Consider the following 18,297-nt stretch of genomic DNA (forward strand, 5'->3'; position numbering starts at 1 on the left):
TGCTCATTACTACTGTTCTTTCTACAACTTATCACCTGAATTGGCATAGGGGAGTCCCATTTGACAATTGTGTGGACTCGTTTTATGAAGTCCTGTTTTTCCTTGGCAACCTAAGATGAGGCCTGCATTGGAAGATAACAGTGGAGAACTTGTAAGTAAGAAAGATGAGTCAGTCCCCTGGCCCCAGTGTTACAAAAATCAAAAGAAATGACAATATTCCAGGCTCTTATTCTAGCTGTTTGTGATAGTTAATGTTGGTTGTCAACTTGACAGGATCTAGAATCACTTAGGAGACAATGCTCCAGACTTGCTGTGAAGGGTTATCTAAATTAGATTGAGATGCAAAGGCTTGCTCCCACCATGGGCGCCACCCTTCCGTGTGAGTGTTAACTCAGCGCCAGCGTTCATCATTAACAGTTTCCTGGCTGTAGATGTCATGGGACCAACCAGCTGCAAGCTCCCGCAGCTATGCCTCTCTCATCAGGATGGCCTGTGCCCTCAAACTAGGAACCAAAGTCACAGCAATAAGACAAGTAACTAAGGCGGTGTCTCTGAGTCTTCCACTCTATATTGAACATAGTATATATACATATATGTACATTTATATTTGTATTAATACTTGAAATAAAGTCTGTTTTGCCTGGAACTCAGCTGTTTCATAACATTATCTACTAAGTTCCAAGAAGTAAATAAAATAGACCCCTGGCTCTCCAGAGTAACTTCCCCACCGAAAACATCAAGTACAGGCTTTTTACACTGGACTCAGTATGCTTAAAGTGCTCATCTTGTTGGTGAGTTAGTGAGGAACAGAGGTTGTGTGGATAATGAGAGGAGGAAAAATGTCTGGGAAGATCATTTGGGAATTAGGAGAGGTGAGAGCTGCTACTCATGACTCATGTTTAGCTGACCAATACCAACGTGACCTGGGATCTGAGCTACAGGCAGCTGTGGCATTGACCTTCACACCAATTGCCCACTGGGGTTGTTATTGTTGTGGTTGAGCCAAAGGCATGGTGCTGTTTTGTACTTTGCTTCAAGCCCAGTCATTCTCCTCCAGCACCAATGGGCTGGTTGCCATGACTCCCACCCAGGGGCCTGCTGCACTGATTGGCTGATGCCCCTGGAGAATGATGCTGTAGGGACTGCTTTAGGCTACAATGCCAATTCCACCTCTTATCCCAAGTTCAGTAATTGCCCTTAAAAGCTTCTTCCTTATATACTACAGGCCATTTTTCAGAATACTGAAGCCGTTGGTTTGGATGGTTTTGTGCAGTTTTGTCATTTTTTTTAATTGAGAATTGCTAACAATGCTTTCACTTGTGTCCAATTTTAACCAGAATTTTAAAGCTGTATTTTGAGGGAGAAGTGAGTTAGAAGCCTTATCTTGATTGTGAATGACTGGCTTTCATTTTTTATTTTCTCTTCAGAATCAACATTGTTAGGATTTCAAAACTAGAAGGGATCTGAGTTGCACTCTTTCAGACTGGAGTGCCCCTGTACACGGTACAGATTGTTGGTGTTCGACTGGATGTGGGAGTGGATTTTGGAGTCTGTCAGTGTCCTCCCCTGAGCTGCTGTAGTACCGATGCATTTCCTCTGCAGCCACAGATCTTCACCCTTGAGCTAACTTTGTCTAGGTCAAGATGCAGGAGAGCCTCAGCCTGCCCAGGGCTGAGGTGTGACATGAGTCACACCGTTCTAACCTGGAGAATGTTACCTAGTAATCTTATTCTCCAGGGGGTTATGATGCTGGGGACAAAGTGAGAACCTGGAGGCTTAAAGGAGGTGTGGCTATCATTAATTTTTAACACTAGAAATAGTGATAGCCAGTAAGCTTCCATTTTCCAGCCAAGATCAAATTTCACTGCAAGACACAACACTATCTCATTTGCTTGAGAAAACAAACGTACAGTTTCAACTATGCAAAGGTGCTTTTAAAAGTCTTACCTTTTATTTTATACGCACTGGAGGTGACTTTAAGGACAGTTCTGATTTTGCATTACTTCCATGCATAAAAAAGGAAAATATGAGTAAAACCAACTGGTTAAGACATTTTCCTAAATGTCTTCTTGTTGGAGGACATTTCTTTAATCTTTTTGTGATTCAGCCCTCATACTGTGTGCCATGGATATGGGGAGTTGATGGTGCAGCCCAGGGGTGACGGTGCATGCAGAGAATCCCAGCATTTGGGAGGCTGAAGTGGGAGTATTGCCAGTCTGAGAACAGCTTCAGGGCTACATAGAAGGGCATCTCGTAAAATAAAGAGAAAGAAAGAAGCATGGAAGGAAGGGAAGGAGGGAAGTAGGCATGGGAAGGGGAGAAAGTTTACATTTTGGGGTATTTCTATGGTGTTCTTGTTCTATATTGGTATGGGTTTTTCTCTGTGGTAACTGATGTCAATGCTGTTGATTTTGATGTGTTTGAATTAATGATGATAACAATGTCAGGACTCCCCCTTGCTGATTGTGATTATAAAAGGTATCACATTTTTAGAGAGAGGGGAGAGAAAAGATGCTGATTTAAGGAATTTCTTCATGTGAGTGTGGAGACTTGCCAGTCCAAAATTTGCTGACAGACTTGGAGTGCAGAGGAGGGATGACATTGAACGTGAATGCACACATGACTGAGACACTGAGCTTAAATACCTACCCAGCTGAGACATAGAGCTTGAATGCCCACCTGGCTGAGGCACTGAGCTTGAATGCCCACCTGGCTGAGGCATAAATAGATACCTTTCTAGGAAACATCAATCTGTTTTCTTTTACCTTCAACCCACTGAATGAAGCACACTTATGTTATGGAGAGTAAATACCTGTAGATTTAGACATTAATTGCATCTACAGAGTACCTTTGCAGCAACATGCATACTAACATTTGAGCAAATATGTGGATATTGTGACCTCTCTATGGAAGACACATATGACTCAGAATTACAAGGAGATTGCCTTTATTTGTGGTCTTAAAACTGAGACTGCAAATCTTGGTTTGCCATCATGTAATTGTTGAGGAGTTCAATCATTCCTGAGAAATTTTAGCATTTTCATCATTGATTGCCTTCCTAACAGTAGGAGAAATTTAAGTCAGGTTCACCAATGAGAAATAATTAGAAGGGCTTGAAATTCTTTTTGTCACTCCCACAATTTCTGCACCATCTTTACCCCAGCACACTTTGTAGATAGTACAAATTGCAAGTCGAAGGGTTTGTAGTCATAAACCCTTGGTGTCCCAATCCCTCCACTAGAATTCTTGCCTGGCTACCACAGATGGGCAGTTCAGGCTCTGTATCCTTTATTACAAGTAGTCTTGGCTAGGGTTACCGTCATAGATTGCTGGGAGTTTCCATTGCACTAGGTGAAATGCATTATTCCCTGTAGAATGATTGGGGACTTATGGATGCAGAGCGTGGTGCCAAGTTCTGAAGAGAGTGCAGAATGTCTATATTTGCCTCTAAGAGGCTTATACTCTTGAGGTTCAAAGAAGAGATTCAAACAAAATGTCCAAATAATCAAATAGCAGAGGACAGTAACATTTGAAGGGCATTTAAAATTACACACTAAATGTATGTTGTTGTAAAATTCACCTTTTCTATGTTAACACAGTCTTTTTTTGCCCAATGGATTGACTGAAAATAGATAAATGAAGTTCTTTGAAAATAATATAAGAAAGACTGGAGGGATGGCTAAATGGTTAAAGATGTGTATTGATTTTGCAGAGGACCAAAGTTCAATTTCTAGTACCTAGGTCAGTCAGTTCAAGACCACATGTAATTCCAACTTCAAGGAATCATATGGCCTCTTCTGACCTCCATGGGCATAATCCTGTGTGCAAACTCATATACATAAAAATAAAATAAACAAAATAATATTTGCGTATAAGATCCAGCAAGTGGCATAGCCATCCAAGCCACATCAAGAATAGATGTGATTGACAATGCACCAATCAGAAGTGTCCTAAAGACTGCACATTGTTTTCTAGTGAGACTTGTATAATGGATAGTTTTGAATATTAGATTAAGATTTTAAAAAATGGTAAATTCCAATCTCATGTGAAAATCGGCCTTGTTGATTTAGTATTGTGTTTAATTTGTATTCCTGATATGCATACTATGAATATATGGCTACATCTGGTTATGTAGCTATCTAGTGTTGACTGTCATTCTTGAGCATACTTAGGGTTAAAATGAATAGTCAGTGTCATGGACGTTGAACGAAGTTTTATTTTTAAGATGTTTCAAGCTAAATAACTTCTCTAACAGGAAGCTATATGTGAGCATGATGAAACAGAAGACATGTATTTTACTTGCTACAGCACCTAATAAATTGGTGAGAACTTGTCTCAGTTATGGTTAGGGTTACTATTTTCATGATGAAATACTATGAAATACTTGTTTTTGCAAGCTGGGGAGGAAAGGGTTATATGGTTTACACTTCCACATCATAGTCCACCATTGAAGGAATTCAGGATAGGAACCCAAACTGGGCAGGAATCTGGAAGCAGAAGCTGATGCAGAGGCCATGGAGGGGAGCTGCTTAGTGACTTGCTCAGCAGTGCTTGCTCAGCCTGCTTTCTTAAAGAATCCTGGACCAGGCTAGGCGTGGCTCCATCCACAATTGGCTGGGACCTCCCCCATCAATCACTAATTAAGGAAATACTCTACTGGCTTGCCTACAGCCCGCTCTTATGGAGACATTTTCTCAATCAAGGTTACCTCCACTCTTAGGACTATAGATGTGTCAACTTGTCATAAAATTAACTGGAACATCAATAAACATGTTTAATATAAAGAACTCATAATGGAGGGGACTAAGTTTATTGATTTCTGATACAATGCCTTATGTGACCTGTTACTTTACAGTATCAGTTGACTGAATGTGATCAAGGAAGGAAGTGGCCAAGGGAGGGAATCATTTAGAAAATAAATGCTCATTTGAGAGTATTATTGTGCCCTGGCTAGCTTTGGGCTCCAGTTCTGTTCTGCATTCCAGCCCTGTTTATTTTGAAGGATAAAAATAGCCCTTTTCTTTCATGTGTCTATAAAAGGACTAGTTCTATGGCAAAGACTGTAGTGCTAGAGAGAGTGGTTATAATAAGATTTATTTGTTTTATGTGTATGAGTGTTGGCCTGTGTGTAAGAGCATATGTGAGTGCAGTGCCCACAGAGGCCAGAAGAGGGCATGGGATCCCCTGGAACTAGAGCTACAGACTCTTGTGAGCTGCCATGTGGGTGGTGGGACCCAAACCCTGGTTCTCTGGAAGAAGAGCAAGTGCTCTTAACTGCTGAGCAATCTCTCCAGCCCTTGGAGAGTTTTTAAAGATTGAGAATTACTTATTTTTAAATGAGCTCATCTTATTAAAATATATTTGAATTTAATCAGTCTTCTTAGCAGATGGTCTGATAGGTAAAGATAATTATTTCTTTCCCCAAATGTTGCCATGTAAATTCACTCTGCATCTAGTTTAATGATCCAGAAACATATTAATTGTTCTTTCTTGCTTAAAATCTTAGACTTACCCACATACCTTAGTTTAACTCATGGATGTCCACAAAGCGTTCTGTGAGGACTAGAGACTTTTCCATATGAACTTCCCACATTTTGAATGATTTGCTCGTTACAAGTTAATTTTATGTGACTCCATTTCATTTAGAAGCGTTTGGAAATGGTGGCAGAATTATCTGACTTTTTAGCTACTAGTAACATTGAAACTTTTTAATTTTAAATCCAAGAACCTTCTAGAAAAGAATATTTCTCCAGCATGGTAGATTAAATCACATTCAAACCTCCCAGGGAGCCAGCATCTCTTAGAGTAAAAGGAAGGAAGGCAAACTTTTTATTTATCTCAAGCATTTTAGGCAAGGGGTTTTGAAGCATTTTTCTTTATTTAAAAACAAAAGTAAGAAATCTAACCTGAATTCCTGCTCAGTCTCTGTGCAGGTGGCTACTTTGGGCCAGTGGCGATAGATATGCATCTTCTGTGATTCATGTCCACATCACAAGAAGGAACCTGTCTCCTTTCAGGAGTCTAAGAGTGAGTCCCAGGCCTGATTCTGACTGGCCTTACTTAGTTCATTATTAAACCAACTTCAGGGATCAAGAGGATGGGATTGCATGATTGTTTTAGATCTATGCCAATTTCCCATCCTTGAAACTGTGATTGCCATCAGTCCTTCCCAAAGTGCATGTGGGTCTGAGGCAGAACACCTCAGCAGGATTATTTCAGACAGAAATCTCCCGAAGAGTCATCACTTCAGAAAGGGCCACTTAGCGTGGGTGGATTAAGCTGTAAAGATTCTTTTTGAAGGGCTGTACTTCACAGTCTGAGATAGAAACTAGTCTTGATCACTAAAGACTAGGAACTGGGGTTTCAATGACTCTGAACAACAGAAGTAACTGTTGTCTTCCAGTCTCCTCTGTTTCTCAGTGACCTGGGAACTTACTAGTCCATCCGTCTGTCAGTCTGTTCTGTCCCAATCCTTTCCAAGAAAGAAAACACCCACTTTACTAACTTCTTTAGGCTGTACTCTTTTGTGAAAATCTCAGTGTATGTGTAAAATTAATAAAACGTTTATACTTTTATTAATCAGTTCTGGTGTTAATAACTGGGCCCCCAGATCCTAATTGCCATGCCTAAGAACTAGGGCGAAGTACAGATCTCTTTCTTCTGCACATGGGTTGAAACTAAGTGGTTGTCCATCACCAGAAGAAACTGATTAGCAGAAAAGAGAGAACTGTAGGCAGTGGCAGAGAACGATAGATAAAACAGAAGCACAACCCACTCAGTTCCACCGACTTTGCATGTTGGCTGACATTCCTTTAAAACCTTTTCATGTGTATGGATGTTTTGACTGAGTGTTTGTCTGTACAAACAAAGCCACATACACGCCTGGTGCCTTTGGAGGCCAGAAGAGGTCCTTAGTAACCAGAATTACAGATGGCTTCGAGCTGCCATGTGGGTGCTGGGAACTGAACGTCGATTCTTTGGAAGAAGCTCCCAACTACTGAACCACCTCTCTACTCCTGGTATGTCATTTTTCAAAACCCCCAGCAATTCATGTAGAAGTAACATATCCATCTGTCAAGAGGTTCAGTTAGGTGGTGGTGACCGAAACTTAAAGCAACAGTGGCCTAAACAAGATGGATGTCTGCTTTCCAACAGATGCAGCAATTCTAAGACAAACCTCAGTCGCTGTGACTTACACAGCAACTGTAGTCACATGTGCACCAAGAAAGGGGGACAGACAGCGGAGTCCACAGAAGGACTGTTTCTCTTTCAGTTGCCTTGGTGGGAAGTCCCTCCTACTCACTTCCTTCCCTGGCCCCATTGATTCCTCAGTGCCTACTCTTTTAGAGTCATATGGCCACATGCATCAGGTAAATTTAATTATTTATCAGGCACATTGCTACTCCCCAAAAGAGCTCAATCTGTGGACAAATAATTAATGAATTATCTCAGGTTGGGGCCAGAGTCTTCACTATCTGTTAACTTTTTTGACTAGTATGGATGGTAAATGGGGCTTCCTTAGCCATCTGACTTAAAAAAAAAAAATCAGTTCGAGGCCAGCCTGGTCTACAGCGCGAGATCCAGGAAAGGCACAAAGCTACACAGAGAAACCCTGTCTCAAAAAACCAAAAAAAAAAAAAAAAACAAGGTCTTACAATGCAGCCAAGATTGGCCTTGAATTCAATATTCTCCTGCTTCAGTCTTCTGGATTACAGTTATGTAGTATCATGATTAGTATTTTAATGAATTTAATACATTTAATATTTAATAATTCATAAACATGGATAGGAAAATAAGCATTAAACTAATATATACCCTGGAATTGGTGATGCATGTGATTGGAATAAATATCAAACAAAAAATTCAAATGGAAAATTAAGGAGGATTTTGTTGTATCTTTTTGATGTTTGGCTATGCCATTACACTTTATCAAGCCAAGGAGTGTCAGAGGAACCACCAGGTTTATGGGCAATGTTGAAGAGTTAAGTTTTGGATGTAGAGAACTATGCTGGCATCACATGACCCCCACTGGGATGTTAGCTGCTCATCAGTGAGGCAGACGCACAGGTTGATATCCATTGTGACCTTTCTGATAAAGAACAGAGAACTGGCTGTTTTAGAAATTCTCCACTTCCCTCTGGATTTCTGTTTCACCTTTTGATGCAGGTTCCTGGGCTGCAAGAGCTGTGTGCAAAGGGCACTCAGTCCTACCCGAGTATCTCAGAACAAGAGTTCTGTATGTAGCGAAGTGTAGGCTGGTGTTTTGAGGATGCCTTAGATTCTTAATTGTGTGCGTGTGTGCGTGTGTGCGTGTGTGCGTGCGTGCGTGCGTGCGTGCGTGTGTGTGTATGTGTGTGTGGTGCGCGCGCACCATGAGCACATGTAAATGGATAGACACAGGTGAGTGAGATATGCACATCTTTATTGGTATCATATGTTATTCCTAAAGAGCAGGTGAAATGTCTTTCTCTCCCCTTTAGGGTGGTTTGAGAGCTATTTAGAACACAATATTATATTCTTGGGGAACATGTCCAGAGGCGCTTTGGACTCTATTTAAGCATTTAATACATTATGAAATAACGTTGTCTTCTGTTACTTTAATAACTTTGTTATTTGATTTGAGCTTTATTCAATTCTGCACTTGCTGAATGAGATTTGTGTTTTTTTATTGTGTCACATAGTGGAAGTATAAATATTAATAAGGGAAGATGCCTTCAAGGTATGCTGTCTTAACAGGCCTACATTTTACTCATATCACAGTAGGCTAAATTATAAGGATGAGATCCTCTGCAGACCTTTGTAGATATTGCATTTGGGTGATGCCATTTAGTCACAAACGATGAGCAGATACCAAGCAAGCTATGGAAATCTGAAAAGCAAATAATAGTAAATCAGTGGAGCTACTATTGCCCAAGGTCAATGTTAGTTCTGTTGCCAGCTTGAATAAATGGTTCTTTGATTCTTTGGTTTACTCACACTGGGCTCCTCCTGGCTTTTTAGAAGTGTCTGATCAAATGGTTCTTTCAGGTCTATAACATTCTGCATAGCCAGCTCTAGGTTCGGGGAGGATAGCCAGCCTAGGAATGGGACACAAAAGTTCTTATGTTTAGGAAGCAAGTAGCTTCTCCAATGAAGAGGGTCAATACACTATTGTTAGGAGAACAGTTAGGGTGACGTCATCTGTTGTTCACCGGTTATACAGCTGTATGTATTGTCACTTTTTGGCAGAAACAGAGAAATCGGATCAGTAAGACTGTGGAAGGAATCTTTTGTGTTTTTTAAAAAAGAGATTTATTTTTATTTTATGTGTATGAGGGTTTCTGCCTGCATGCATTCCTATGCATCACTTGTGTGCAGTGTCTGCAGGGACCAAACAATTGTATTGGATCTTCCTGGATCTGGAATTAGAGAAAGTTGGCAGCAGCTATGTGGGCTTTGGGAACCAAACCTGGGTCCTCTGCAAGAGCAGTAAGCAGCTTAACTAGTGAGCCACTTCTCCAGCTTGTTCTGTGTTTAATTAAAGCATGTTCTGTACCAAAGTAGAGGTGTTTCTTGTCTTACCTTCAGTTATGAGTTTTATTTATTTCTGGTCCACATTTTTCTGCCATTATTAACTGAAAGCACTTAACTCCTGGGATTGGATTTTCTTTCTGCTTTTGATGCATGATGCCAGCTCCTTCCCGATTCTCTAAACAGGTGTCTTGAGGTCTTTAGAGATAACCACTTCTTTTTGATCACCAAGCCTAACTACTGTAGCTGTGATGCTGTCTGTGGCCAAGCTTTCATTTCCTTGTCATGAACCTTCAAAATATCTTCTTACACTGTTTCTCTTGCTTCCTTTACACAGCTGGTGTAACCTATGGGAAGTCCTTCCATGGCTTTACATTGCTATTGAAGTAAGATCTTGCCTAAGCTTCAAGGGTGATTTCCATTGTGGTACTTCTTAATGAAAAGAAATGAACTGGAACTGAATGAGTTACACAAAAGTTCAAATTTTAGAAAACAGCCCAAGAATATACATAGTATATTATTTACATAGTTTAAAATTATACAAATTACACACACTCAAATATTGTATAAAAACTAGTGCATAAGAAAAATGTATTAAGAACAGCATGGGAAGGATAAACACCAAAAGTCTGATGCCTTTTGGGAGGAAGGAAGACATAGAAGCCAACACCTGAGTGAGCAACTGAGCTCCTCCACACACCTGAGCTTCTCCTCACACCTGAGCTCTTCTACACACCTGAGCTCCTCCGCACACCTGAGCTCCTCCACACACCTGAGCTCCTCCACACACCTGAGCTCCTCCACACACTTGAGCTCCTCCACACACCTGAGCTTCTCCTCACACCTGAGCTCCTCCACACACCTGAGCTCCTCCACACACCCGAGCTCCTCCTCACACCTGAACTCCTCCACATACCTGAGCTCCTCCATGCCTGATCTCCTCCACATACCTGAGGTCCTCCACATACCTGAGCTCCTCCACACACCTGAGCTCCTCCACACACCTGAACTCCTCCACATACCTGAGCTCCTCCACACACCTGAGCTCCTCCACATACCTGAGCTCCTCCACATACCTGAGCTCCTCCACATACCTGAGCTCCTCCACACACCTAAACTCCTCCACATACCTGAGCTCCTCCATGCCTGAGCTCCTCCATGCCTGAGCTCCTCCATGCCTGAGCTCCTCCACATACCTGAGCTCCTCCACACACCTGAGCTCCTCCATGCCTGAGCTCCTCCACATACCTGAGCTCCTCCACACACCTGAGCTCCTCCATGCCTGAGCTCCTCCACATACCTGAGCTCCTCCACATACCTGAGCTCCTCCACACACCTGAGCTCCTCCACACACCTGAGCTCCTCCACACACCTGAGCTCCTCCTTACACCTGAGCTCCTCCACATACCTGAGCTTCTCCATGCCTGAGCTCCTCCACACACCTGAGCTCCTCCTTACACCTGAGCTCCTCCACATACCTGAGCTTCTCCATGCCTGAGCTCCTCCACACACCTGAACTCCTCCACACACCTGAGCTCCTCCTCACACCTGAGCTCCTCCACATACCTAAGCTTCTCCATGCCTGAGCTCCTCCACACACCTGAGATCCTCCTTACACCTGAGCTCCTCCACATACCTGAGCTTCTCCATGCCTGAGCTCCTCCACACACCTGAACTCCTCCTCACACCTGAGCTCCTCCACATACCTAAGCTTCTCCATGCCTGAGCTCCTCCTCACACCTGAGCTCCTCCACATACCTGAGCTCCTCCATGCCTGAGCTCCTCCACACACCTGAGCTCCTCCACACACCTGAACTCCTCCACACACCTGAGCTCCTCCTCACACCTGAGCTCCTCCACATACCTAAGCTTCTCCATGCCTGAGCTCCTCCACACACCTGAGATCCTCCTTACACCTGAGCTCCTCCACATACCTGAGCTTCTCCATGCCTGAGCTCCTCCACACACCTGAACTCCTCCTCACACCTGAGCTCCTCCACATACCTAAGCTTCTCCATGCCTGAGCTCCTCCTCACACCTGAGCTCCTCCACATACCTGAGCTCCTCCATGCCTGAGCTCCTCCACATACCTGAGCTCCTCCACATACCTAAGCTTCTCCATGCCTGAGCTCCTCCACATACCTGAGCTCCTCCATGCCTGAGCTCCTCCACACACCTGAGCTCCTCCACACACCTGAGCTCCTCCACATACCTGAGCTCCTCCACACACCTGAGCTCCTCCACACACCAGAGCTCCTCCACACACCAAAGATGACTAACATTATCATGAGTTAACACACACTTAATAGCCTTTTGAAGTAATCGATAGAAATCAAAGTCCCCTAATACATTCACTTGAGCAAAAAGGGTCACACGCTGTATGAAGCTTTGTGCATGAGAGAAAACTTTATGACCTACTCAACTCCTCAAGCCCCACTCTTTCACAGCGTTACACCAAGAATCAAGTTTCTCCAAATCATAGTACCATTAACTTAGTAACCCGTGTCAACTGAGCACTGCCAGGCTCTGGTCCTGGGAATGAAGTGGTGAGCAAGACTGAAGAAAACCACCTTCTTTGGGAAACTCACCCTCTAGATGGGTGGTCTTGATGAGATACCAATAAATATCCCCATGATAGACCAGAAGATTGAGGAATGAATCCCTCATGCATGATCAAAGACTGAAGTAGCTTTTTACCAAGGGTTTTTGTGTGTGTGTGTGTGTGTGTGTGTGTGTGTGTGTGTGTGTGTGTGTGTGTGTACATAAACATGTTATTTATCATTTTGGAAGATGAAATTCTGACTAGAATAAACATTTTGGAACTTTGCGTTACATACTTGTTATTCAGTAAGTGCCCAGGAAATGCTTGAGTAGCAAGGAGATTGGCTCTAGATTAGTGGGAAACTGAATCACTTTGGGGGGTTTCAGTAAACTATTAGATTGGCATCACCATTGTGTTATTTTACATTTTTTGTTAACCTGTATATATATTTTTAAACCTAGGTTTTAAAGTGATTGGTAGAGATTTGAGAAGAAGAGCTGGGAGGAGTTCTCGGGCATTGATGTTTGGACTGTTCTGATTTCTGGTGAGAAACCTTTGGCTTCAAGTATTCCCTAGCTTCTGGAGCACAGATAACAGTAGCTTACCTGCGAGGTGTTTAAGTGTGTTTTCTCAAATTCCTTGCCTAAAATAAATTTAATTAGAACTAGGGGGATACAATCAAGTCCTTGAAGTTTGTTAGGCAGTTCCACCAAATCACAAGTGGGGTGGAGTAGAGCCTGTATATAACGACTAGGAGCATTTTAAACACTTCAGATTCCTGTGTGGCTAGTGAACCATTTTTATTCTGCACTTTAAACTTGTTTCATAACTTAAGTTCAGAAATTGACAGGTCTGTTTTTGGAGCCTGATATACTCCTGAAAGCAGTTTTCAAACTCTTACTGACTTTGTCACTGACTTCTAATAGGTTAGGGAGGTGTTACTGTAAAGGGATCTTTGTTTACTCTAGAAACAAGGCGTCCGTCATGAAATCCCAAACACAGTCTCCTCTTTGAGCATCACAGAGCTTCTGAACAGAAGGGAACTGACCTTCAGGCCACTCCTTTCTTCCTGCTGAGTGGTGACCTAGTCCATTTCCAGCTGGAACTGGGATCTGGGAGATCAGTTTAGAGATGTTTTTTTGTGAGTTCTCTGTCTGGTTTGAAGTGTTGTGAATTTCCAGAATACAGCCCGTCTTACTGAGTACCAAATTAGCCTGGCAAGATCCTTATATGTCTGTGTAGTGTTACTGTGATGTCTAAAAATAGTAGAGCTGGATGGATGAGATACCCACTTAGGTAGAACTGAATCAAAACGCTTGCTTTTCAATTTTAAACCATAGTTTCTATGTCTAGAAGTTGTGGGGAAATGAACTGAAGTTCAAAGCTTGCTAACAGGGCTTCTTGCTGTCAACATTTAACACACAGCCTACCCACTGTGAGTCTCTAATAAATAATACGTTACTAGTTTTATAGTGAATCATACTGGAGACTTGTTTGCATTAAAATGATACCAGAGAATAAATAAAGCTGTAAATGTCCTTTAATGATCTTATTATTAATAATGCATATTAGGGATGATGGCTGAATGAATCAACTTTAATATGGCAGGATTTCTAAAAAGGGTGATAATCTGGTGCAAGTTCCCATGTCATCCCTTTGTTTAGCATTAAAGTTTTGATGTTTTCCCATTATGACTAGAGACATTTTATAAGAACTACAGGAAGACAGAAGTCAGAGAGTTGACAAGTGTGAGCTAGTCAGTATACTTAGGACCTGGATGCCTTAATTCTTCCGCAGACACTGCAAGTGCCCACAGAGCATACTGTGGGTCCTGTCGATGTGGCTGAACCAAGATAGTTCATTCCTGTAGAGAACATGGTGTCCCTCTATGTGTTTAAATAAGATCCTCCTGGTAATGACCCTTCCTATTTTGTGCCACTCAAACGTGTTCCTGTGTCTTAAGGCATGGTTCCCTGTGCTTTAGAAAGCCATTCCTCCCTACCCCTGTGAGAATGAATCACTGCCCACATTCATTCTGTGAGCAGCCACCTACCCTCATGGCTGTTTCACTCCCTCATGTTAGAAGTATCGTCCCAGTGACAGGTGGAGAATTGCATTGAAGATTGTTTGGGTTCCTGGCGCAGGGACTTCGGCTTTGACACAATTCTTTTTAGTCTCCACTTTACCTCTTACTCTCTTTGTAAGGAGAAAAGTTATTTGCCCTTTCTGAGCTCAGTTAACTATTCTGGAACTTGGGGAGAAAAAGCTCTCTCTCAGGCTTGCTTAAAGGCTAAGCTGTTTATTATAAATCTCAAGATTCTTAGTGTTTATTAGACAGCAATGAATTTTGTATTTTTTAAATTTCTATGTGTAATTTGTATATTAAGAGTCTATGGATAAAATAAAACAAAACCCTATTTAGACTGTGTATTTCAAGAAAACCATAAGTTGGCATTTTGTATATGGTTAATAATTGATGAACACATACTGTTTTGATGGAAGAAATTGACTTTTGTTATTATGTGGTTTCTAACAAGAATGACATTTGCAAGAGAAATACCATGATGTTGTGTCTTTAATAACTTTGTTTTAAAACCTCTCCAGGTAGCTTCCTAGCCCAAAACTTGTGCCGTGAAATCTGAGACTTTGACCCAGATAATATGATATGAACTTCCTGTGAGTTGGGGCCATATCCTACTTAGATGAACGTGGGATTTTCAGATTTACTGAGAACTTGGTACTGTACACACGTTTCTTGCTCATTTGGCAAAGGTGACCATGCCATCTCTGCCTCAAGAAGGGGGTAAGTGGATTGGCTAACCATACTACAAGCTATGGGGGTGTTTAGAATACATGATATTCAAGGTTTGAAAATGTCACCATTCATAGTTTTTTTTTCCTTGCTGGGGGAGGCATGAATGTTTCTGGTCACATTGTTTTTAATTTTAGGGATAACTGTTTATATTTCTTTTTAAAGTTATTCAGGGATCCTCTGCCCTGGAGCTGAATACAGAGTTACCTTATCAATGCACAATGAAAAGGAAAGTCAGAAAAAAGAAAAAGAAGGGAGTCATTACAGCAAATGTTGCTGGGACAAAGTTTGAAATTGGTGAGTGTCTTCAGAATACTGCACTTTTCATGATTGTTGGAAAGACTGCCTTGGCATTGAAAACAGTGTAGAGTTTGGAGAGATGATTATCTTTTATGTAATGGATTTCTAAATTACTTCTATAAAACTGCTGACAGGTTAGAAGAATTCTTTTCCTATGCAGTGGAGGATGATCTGCTTTAAAAAGATGCTAATTGATTTCTAAATTTTCAGTTTGAACAAAAATAATGCATTCAATTAGCTTAGCTGAAAAAAATGTGTAGGTTTATACCCAACATTGAATTTTTTGGTAATGTTCAACATTGTCAGCTATCTGAGTTTTGAAATTCATCATAAAAATGATTTATACCTGCCTGATCTTATGAAGATTTGTGAATATAGAGTGGATCTTTTCAACTGTTCTTATGTAATCTGAAAGCATCTGGCCTCACTGGTATGTGAGTACATGAAGATCCAAGACTTAAGTAGCCAGCTGAGCTGCCTCCATCACTGCCAGTTCACCTTGTGGTATCATCAGGGTCTTGACAGTAATGTCTGAAGCTCAGAGGATGTGTCTGTGTTTCTCCTGAGTAAATCTGGTCTCAGGCAGGCATTCTGCCCCCGTTTCTGTTTTCTGCCTTTAGCCCATTAGAAGAATCTCTAAGGGCCTGTTGCTACTGTTCTCACTTTCTATATGTGTCCAAATGGCGCAGCAGCAGCAGAGCCCAGAGGGAGGCCATCCTTGAAGGCATGGTCTGTGACAGTGGAGCATGGCGCTCTCCTCAAGTCTTGTGACACAAGATATCAGTTAAACTCCAAACTTCATTCTGATGCCCTTGAAAGCAGCTCTCTGGCCTCATTTAGATGGTTCCAGGGCCTCTTCAGGTGTCCCTGTATCCCAGGCATCATTGAAGATAAAGCCAGTTCTTCCTCCAGCAAACGGCCAGGAGCCCATAGGATTTGAGGCCAGCTGTTCCTGGTTATCAGTTTTGCACCTGAGCTAAGTCAGCCAGACAATTCATGTCACTTCTCATATATTAGTGGAGCATGGTATAAAGAAAATTTGAGGGGCCTCTGGCAGTGGGATCAGTATCCATCCCTTATGTATGAGCTAGCTTTCTGGAGCCCATTCTCTATGGTGGGATGCCTTGCTCAGCCTTGATACAGGGGGGAGGGGCTTGGTCCTGCCTCAACTGAATATACCAGGCTCTGCTGACTCCCCATGGAGGAGGGGATAGAGGGGGTAGGTGGGGGTAGAAGGCTGGAGGGAAGCGAGAGGAGGGATGAGAGGCGTCTGTGGTTGGTAGGTAAAATGAATTAAAAAATTCTTAAAAAAAGTTTCAACTATACAAAAATAAATAAATAAATAAATAAATAAATAAATAAATAAATAAAGAAAGAAAGAAAGAAAGAAAGAAAGAAAGAAAGAAAGAAAGAAAGAAATCATTAAAAATGGGCTCTGAAGCATTGCCATGCGGACACTGTTCTTTCAGGACTCAGAAGTCACTGGAACTCAAAGATTACCCCAGCCATATGACTCACCTTAATTTCAAACTCAGGACCTGTTGAAAGAAAAACACCAGTATGTTAACTGTAACGTCCAGGTTGAGGAGGAGCAGCATGGTCTGTGGTTGAAGGGAAACCCCAAGAGTACATTTTTTCAGTGGGATCTCAGAGTAGGGAGCCATGGAGAGCCCATCTCTGAATCCTCCCAGTGAATCTGGCTTCACTGTTTCGTACTCTGAGTAAACAGAGCTGACTTGGTTTTGAGTGGTAAAAGTAACTTGAACTGGAAAGGCAAAAGGCTCACAAGAGATCCGATGGTCAAGGATATTTTTACCTTTCCAGTTTTATACCTAGTTCCAGGTCATGGAGAAGCCACGAGAGTGAATGTCCCTGTGTAGAGTTACCTCAGGTGTCTGTGTGTTTTCATGGTACCAAAGTCACTTCCTAACCCCCCTGAAAGGACTGTGTTTTTGCTAAATCTGAGAGGACTATAACTGAGGAATTTTGGTGCAATCTAATTCAGTTCCCAGCTACTGTGGAGAATAATTTGGTCCTAGATAAAACTGCAGTCACTAATATGAGCTTATGCTGTAAGTAGTGGGTCGTTTACAGATGGAATACTGTGGATAACTGTAAGTATGTTTCCACAATGAATGTCTTAAAAGTTTTAACTCTCCTTTATTTAACCATTTCCTTTCAGTTCGTTTAGTGATAGATGAAATGGGATTTATAAAAACTCCAGATGAAGATGAAACAAGTAATCTTATATGGTGTGATGCTGCCGTTCAGCAGGAGAAGATCACAGAGCTACAGAACTACCAGGTGGGAATTAGTCACCAGCAGTTACTGTCAGGGGGGACATCACACCAGTTGCATCCTGATTTTCTTTATTTAGCTTCATAATCTGTTGACATATTAGATTTCAGTTCTGAGTTACCTGGGCAGCCTGTCTTGTTGCTAAGCCAGTTGTGCTGACTCTTTGCACGAAGGCTGCATCACGTCCACACTTAACCTTTGCTGATTTCTTTAAAGAAGTGTCCATAGGAAAGAATTCTGTCTAAGATGATGCTTTAGAGAGTTACACCTTAAGATGAGTGACAGGGAATGGATTGTGTAGGATGGACAAAGACGTAGTATCACTACGTGCCTCTGGCTTCTATCTCTATAGTGCAATGCAAAAGTGTTTAGAAGAAATGAAAAGCAAATAGGAAAGCCTACAATGAATCTGAGACAATTGGCGTTTGCTGTTTACCCTCCCTCTCTCTCCCTCCCTCTTCCTTCCCACCTTATTCCTCGCGCCCCTCACCATTCCCTCCTCCTCTCTAATCCCCTCTTCCTTACACTCCTCCCTCTTTCCTCCACCTCCTCTCCATTTCCTCCTCCATAATCCCCTCTTCTTTCTCTTCCTCCCCATCTCCCCTCTTCCCCATCCCAAACCCTTCCCCCTCCTTTTCCCCGTCCTCCTCCTACTTCCACATCCTCTTCATCTCCCTCCTCCCCATCCCCTCCTCCTTATTACTTTAGATTTGGAGAATGCAAAGTAGAATAGATGGAGCAAATATTTTAAGTCCCATGTTATCAATGTCTGTGTTTGTGTCTAGTATTCCAAAAGCTGTTTGGATATTGAATTGCCATTTGTCCAACACAGAAC

The 18,297-nt window shown here is 42.0% G+C and overlaps 1 protein-coding gene across 14 annotated transcripts in view; it reads left to right on the forward strand.

Moving 5' to 3' along the window:
* Ttll7 (tubulin tyrosine ligase like 7) overlaps positions 1–18,297 on the forward strand; it is a 217,840-nt gene that overhangs the window by 28,576 nt on the left and 170,967 nt on the right. For 12 of the 14 annotated variants that reach the window (XR_008216342.1, XR_008216343.1, XR_008216346.1 and 9 more), the window contains exons 2-5: positions 12,514–12,596; positions 14,657–14,855; positions 15,030–15,161; positions 17,347–17,468. Coding sequence is in view for 3 of the 14 variants with exons in the window: in XM_052730704.1 (XP_052586664.1) it covers positions 14,831–14,855; positions 15,030–15,161; positions 17,347–17,468 (279 nt within the window). In the remaining 11 variants the exon portion in view is untranslated. Of the gene's footprint in view, positions 1–9,847; positions 9,897–12,513; positions 12,597–14,656; positions 14,856–15,029; positions 15,162–17,346; positions 17,469–18,297 lie in introns of all 14 variants that reach the window. The other 2 variants (XM_052730705.1, XM_052730706.1) reach the window with 2 other exon arrangements.

Source organism: Peromyscus californicus, unplaced genomic scaffold (assembly GCF_007827085.1).
Source record: "Peromyscus californicus insignis strain IS unplaced genomic scaffold, ASM782708v3 Scaffold_9__1_contigs__length_137607984, whole genome shotgun sequence".
Taxonomy (NCBI): Eukaryota; Metazoa; Chordata; class Mammalia; order Rodentia; family Cricetidae; genus Peromyscus; species Peromyscus californicus.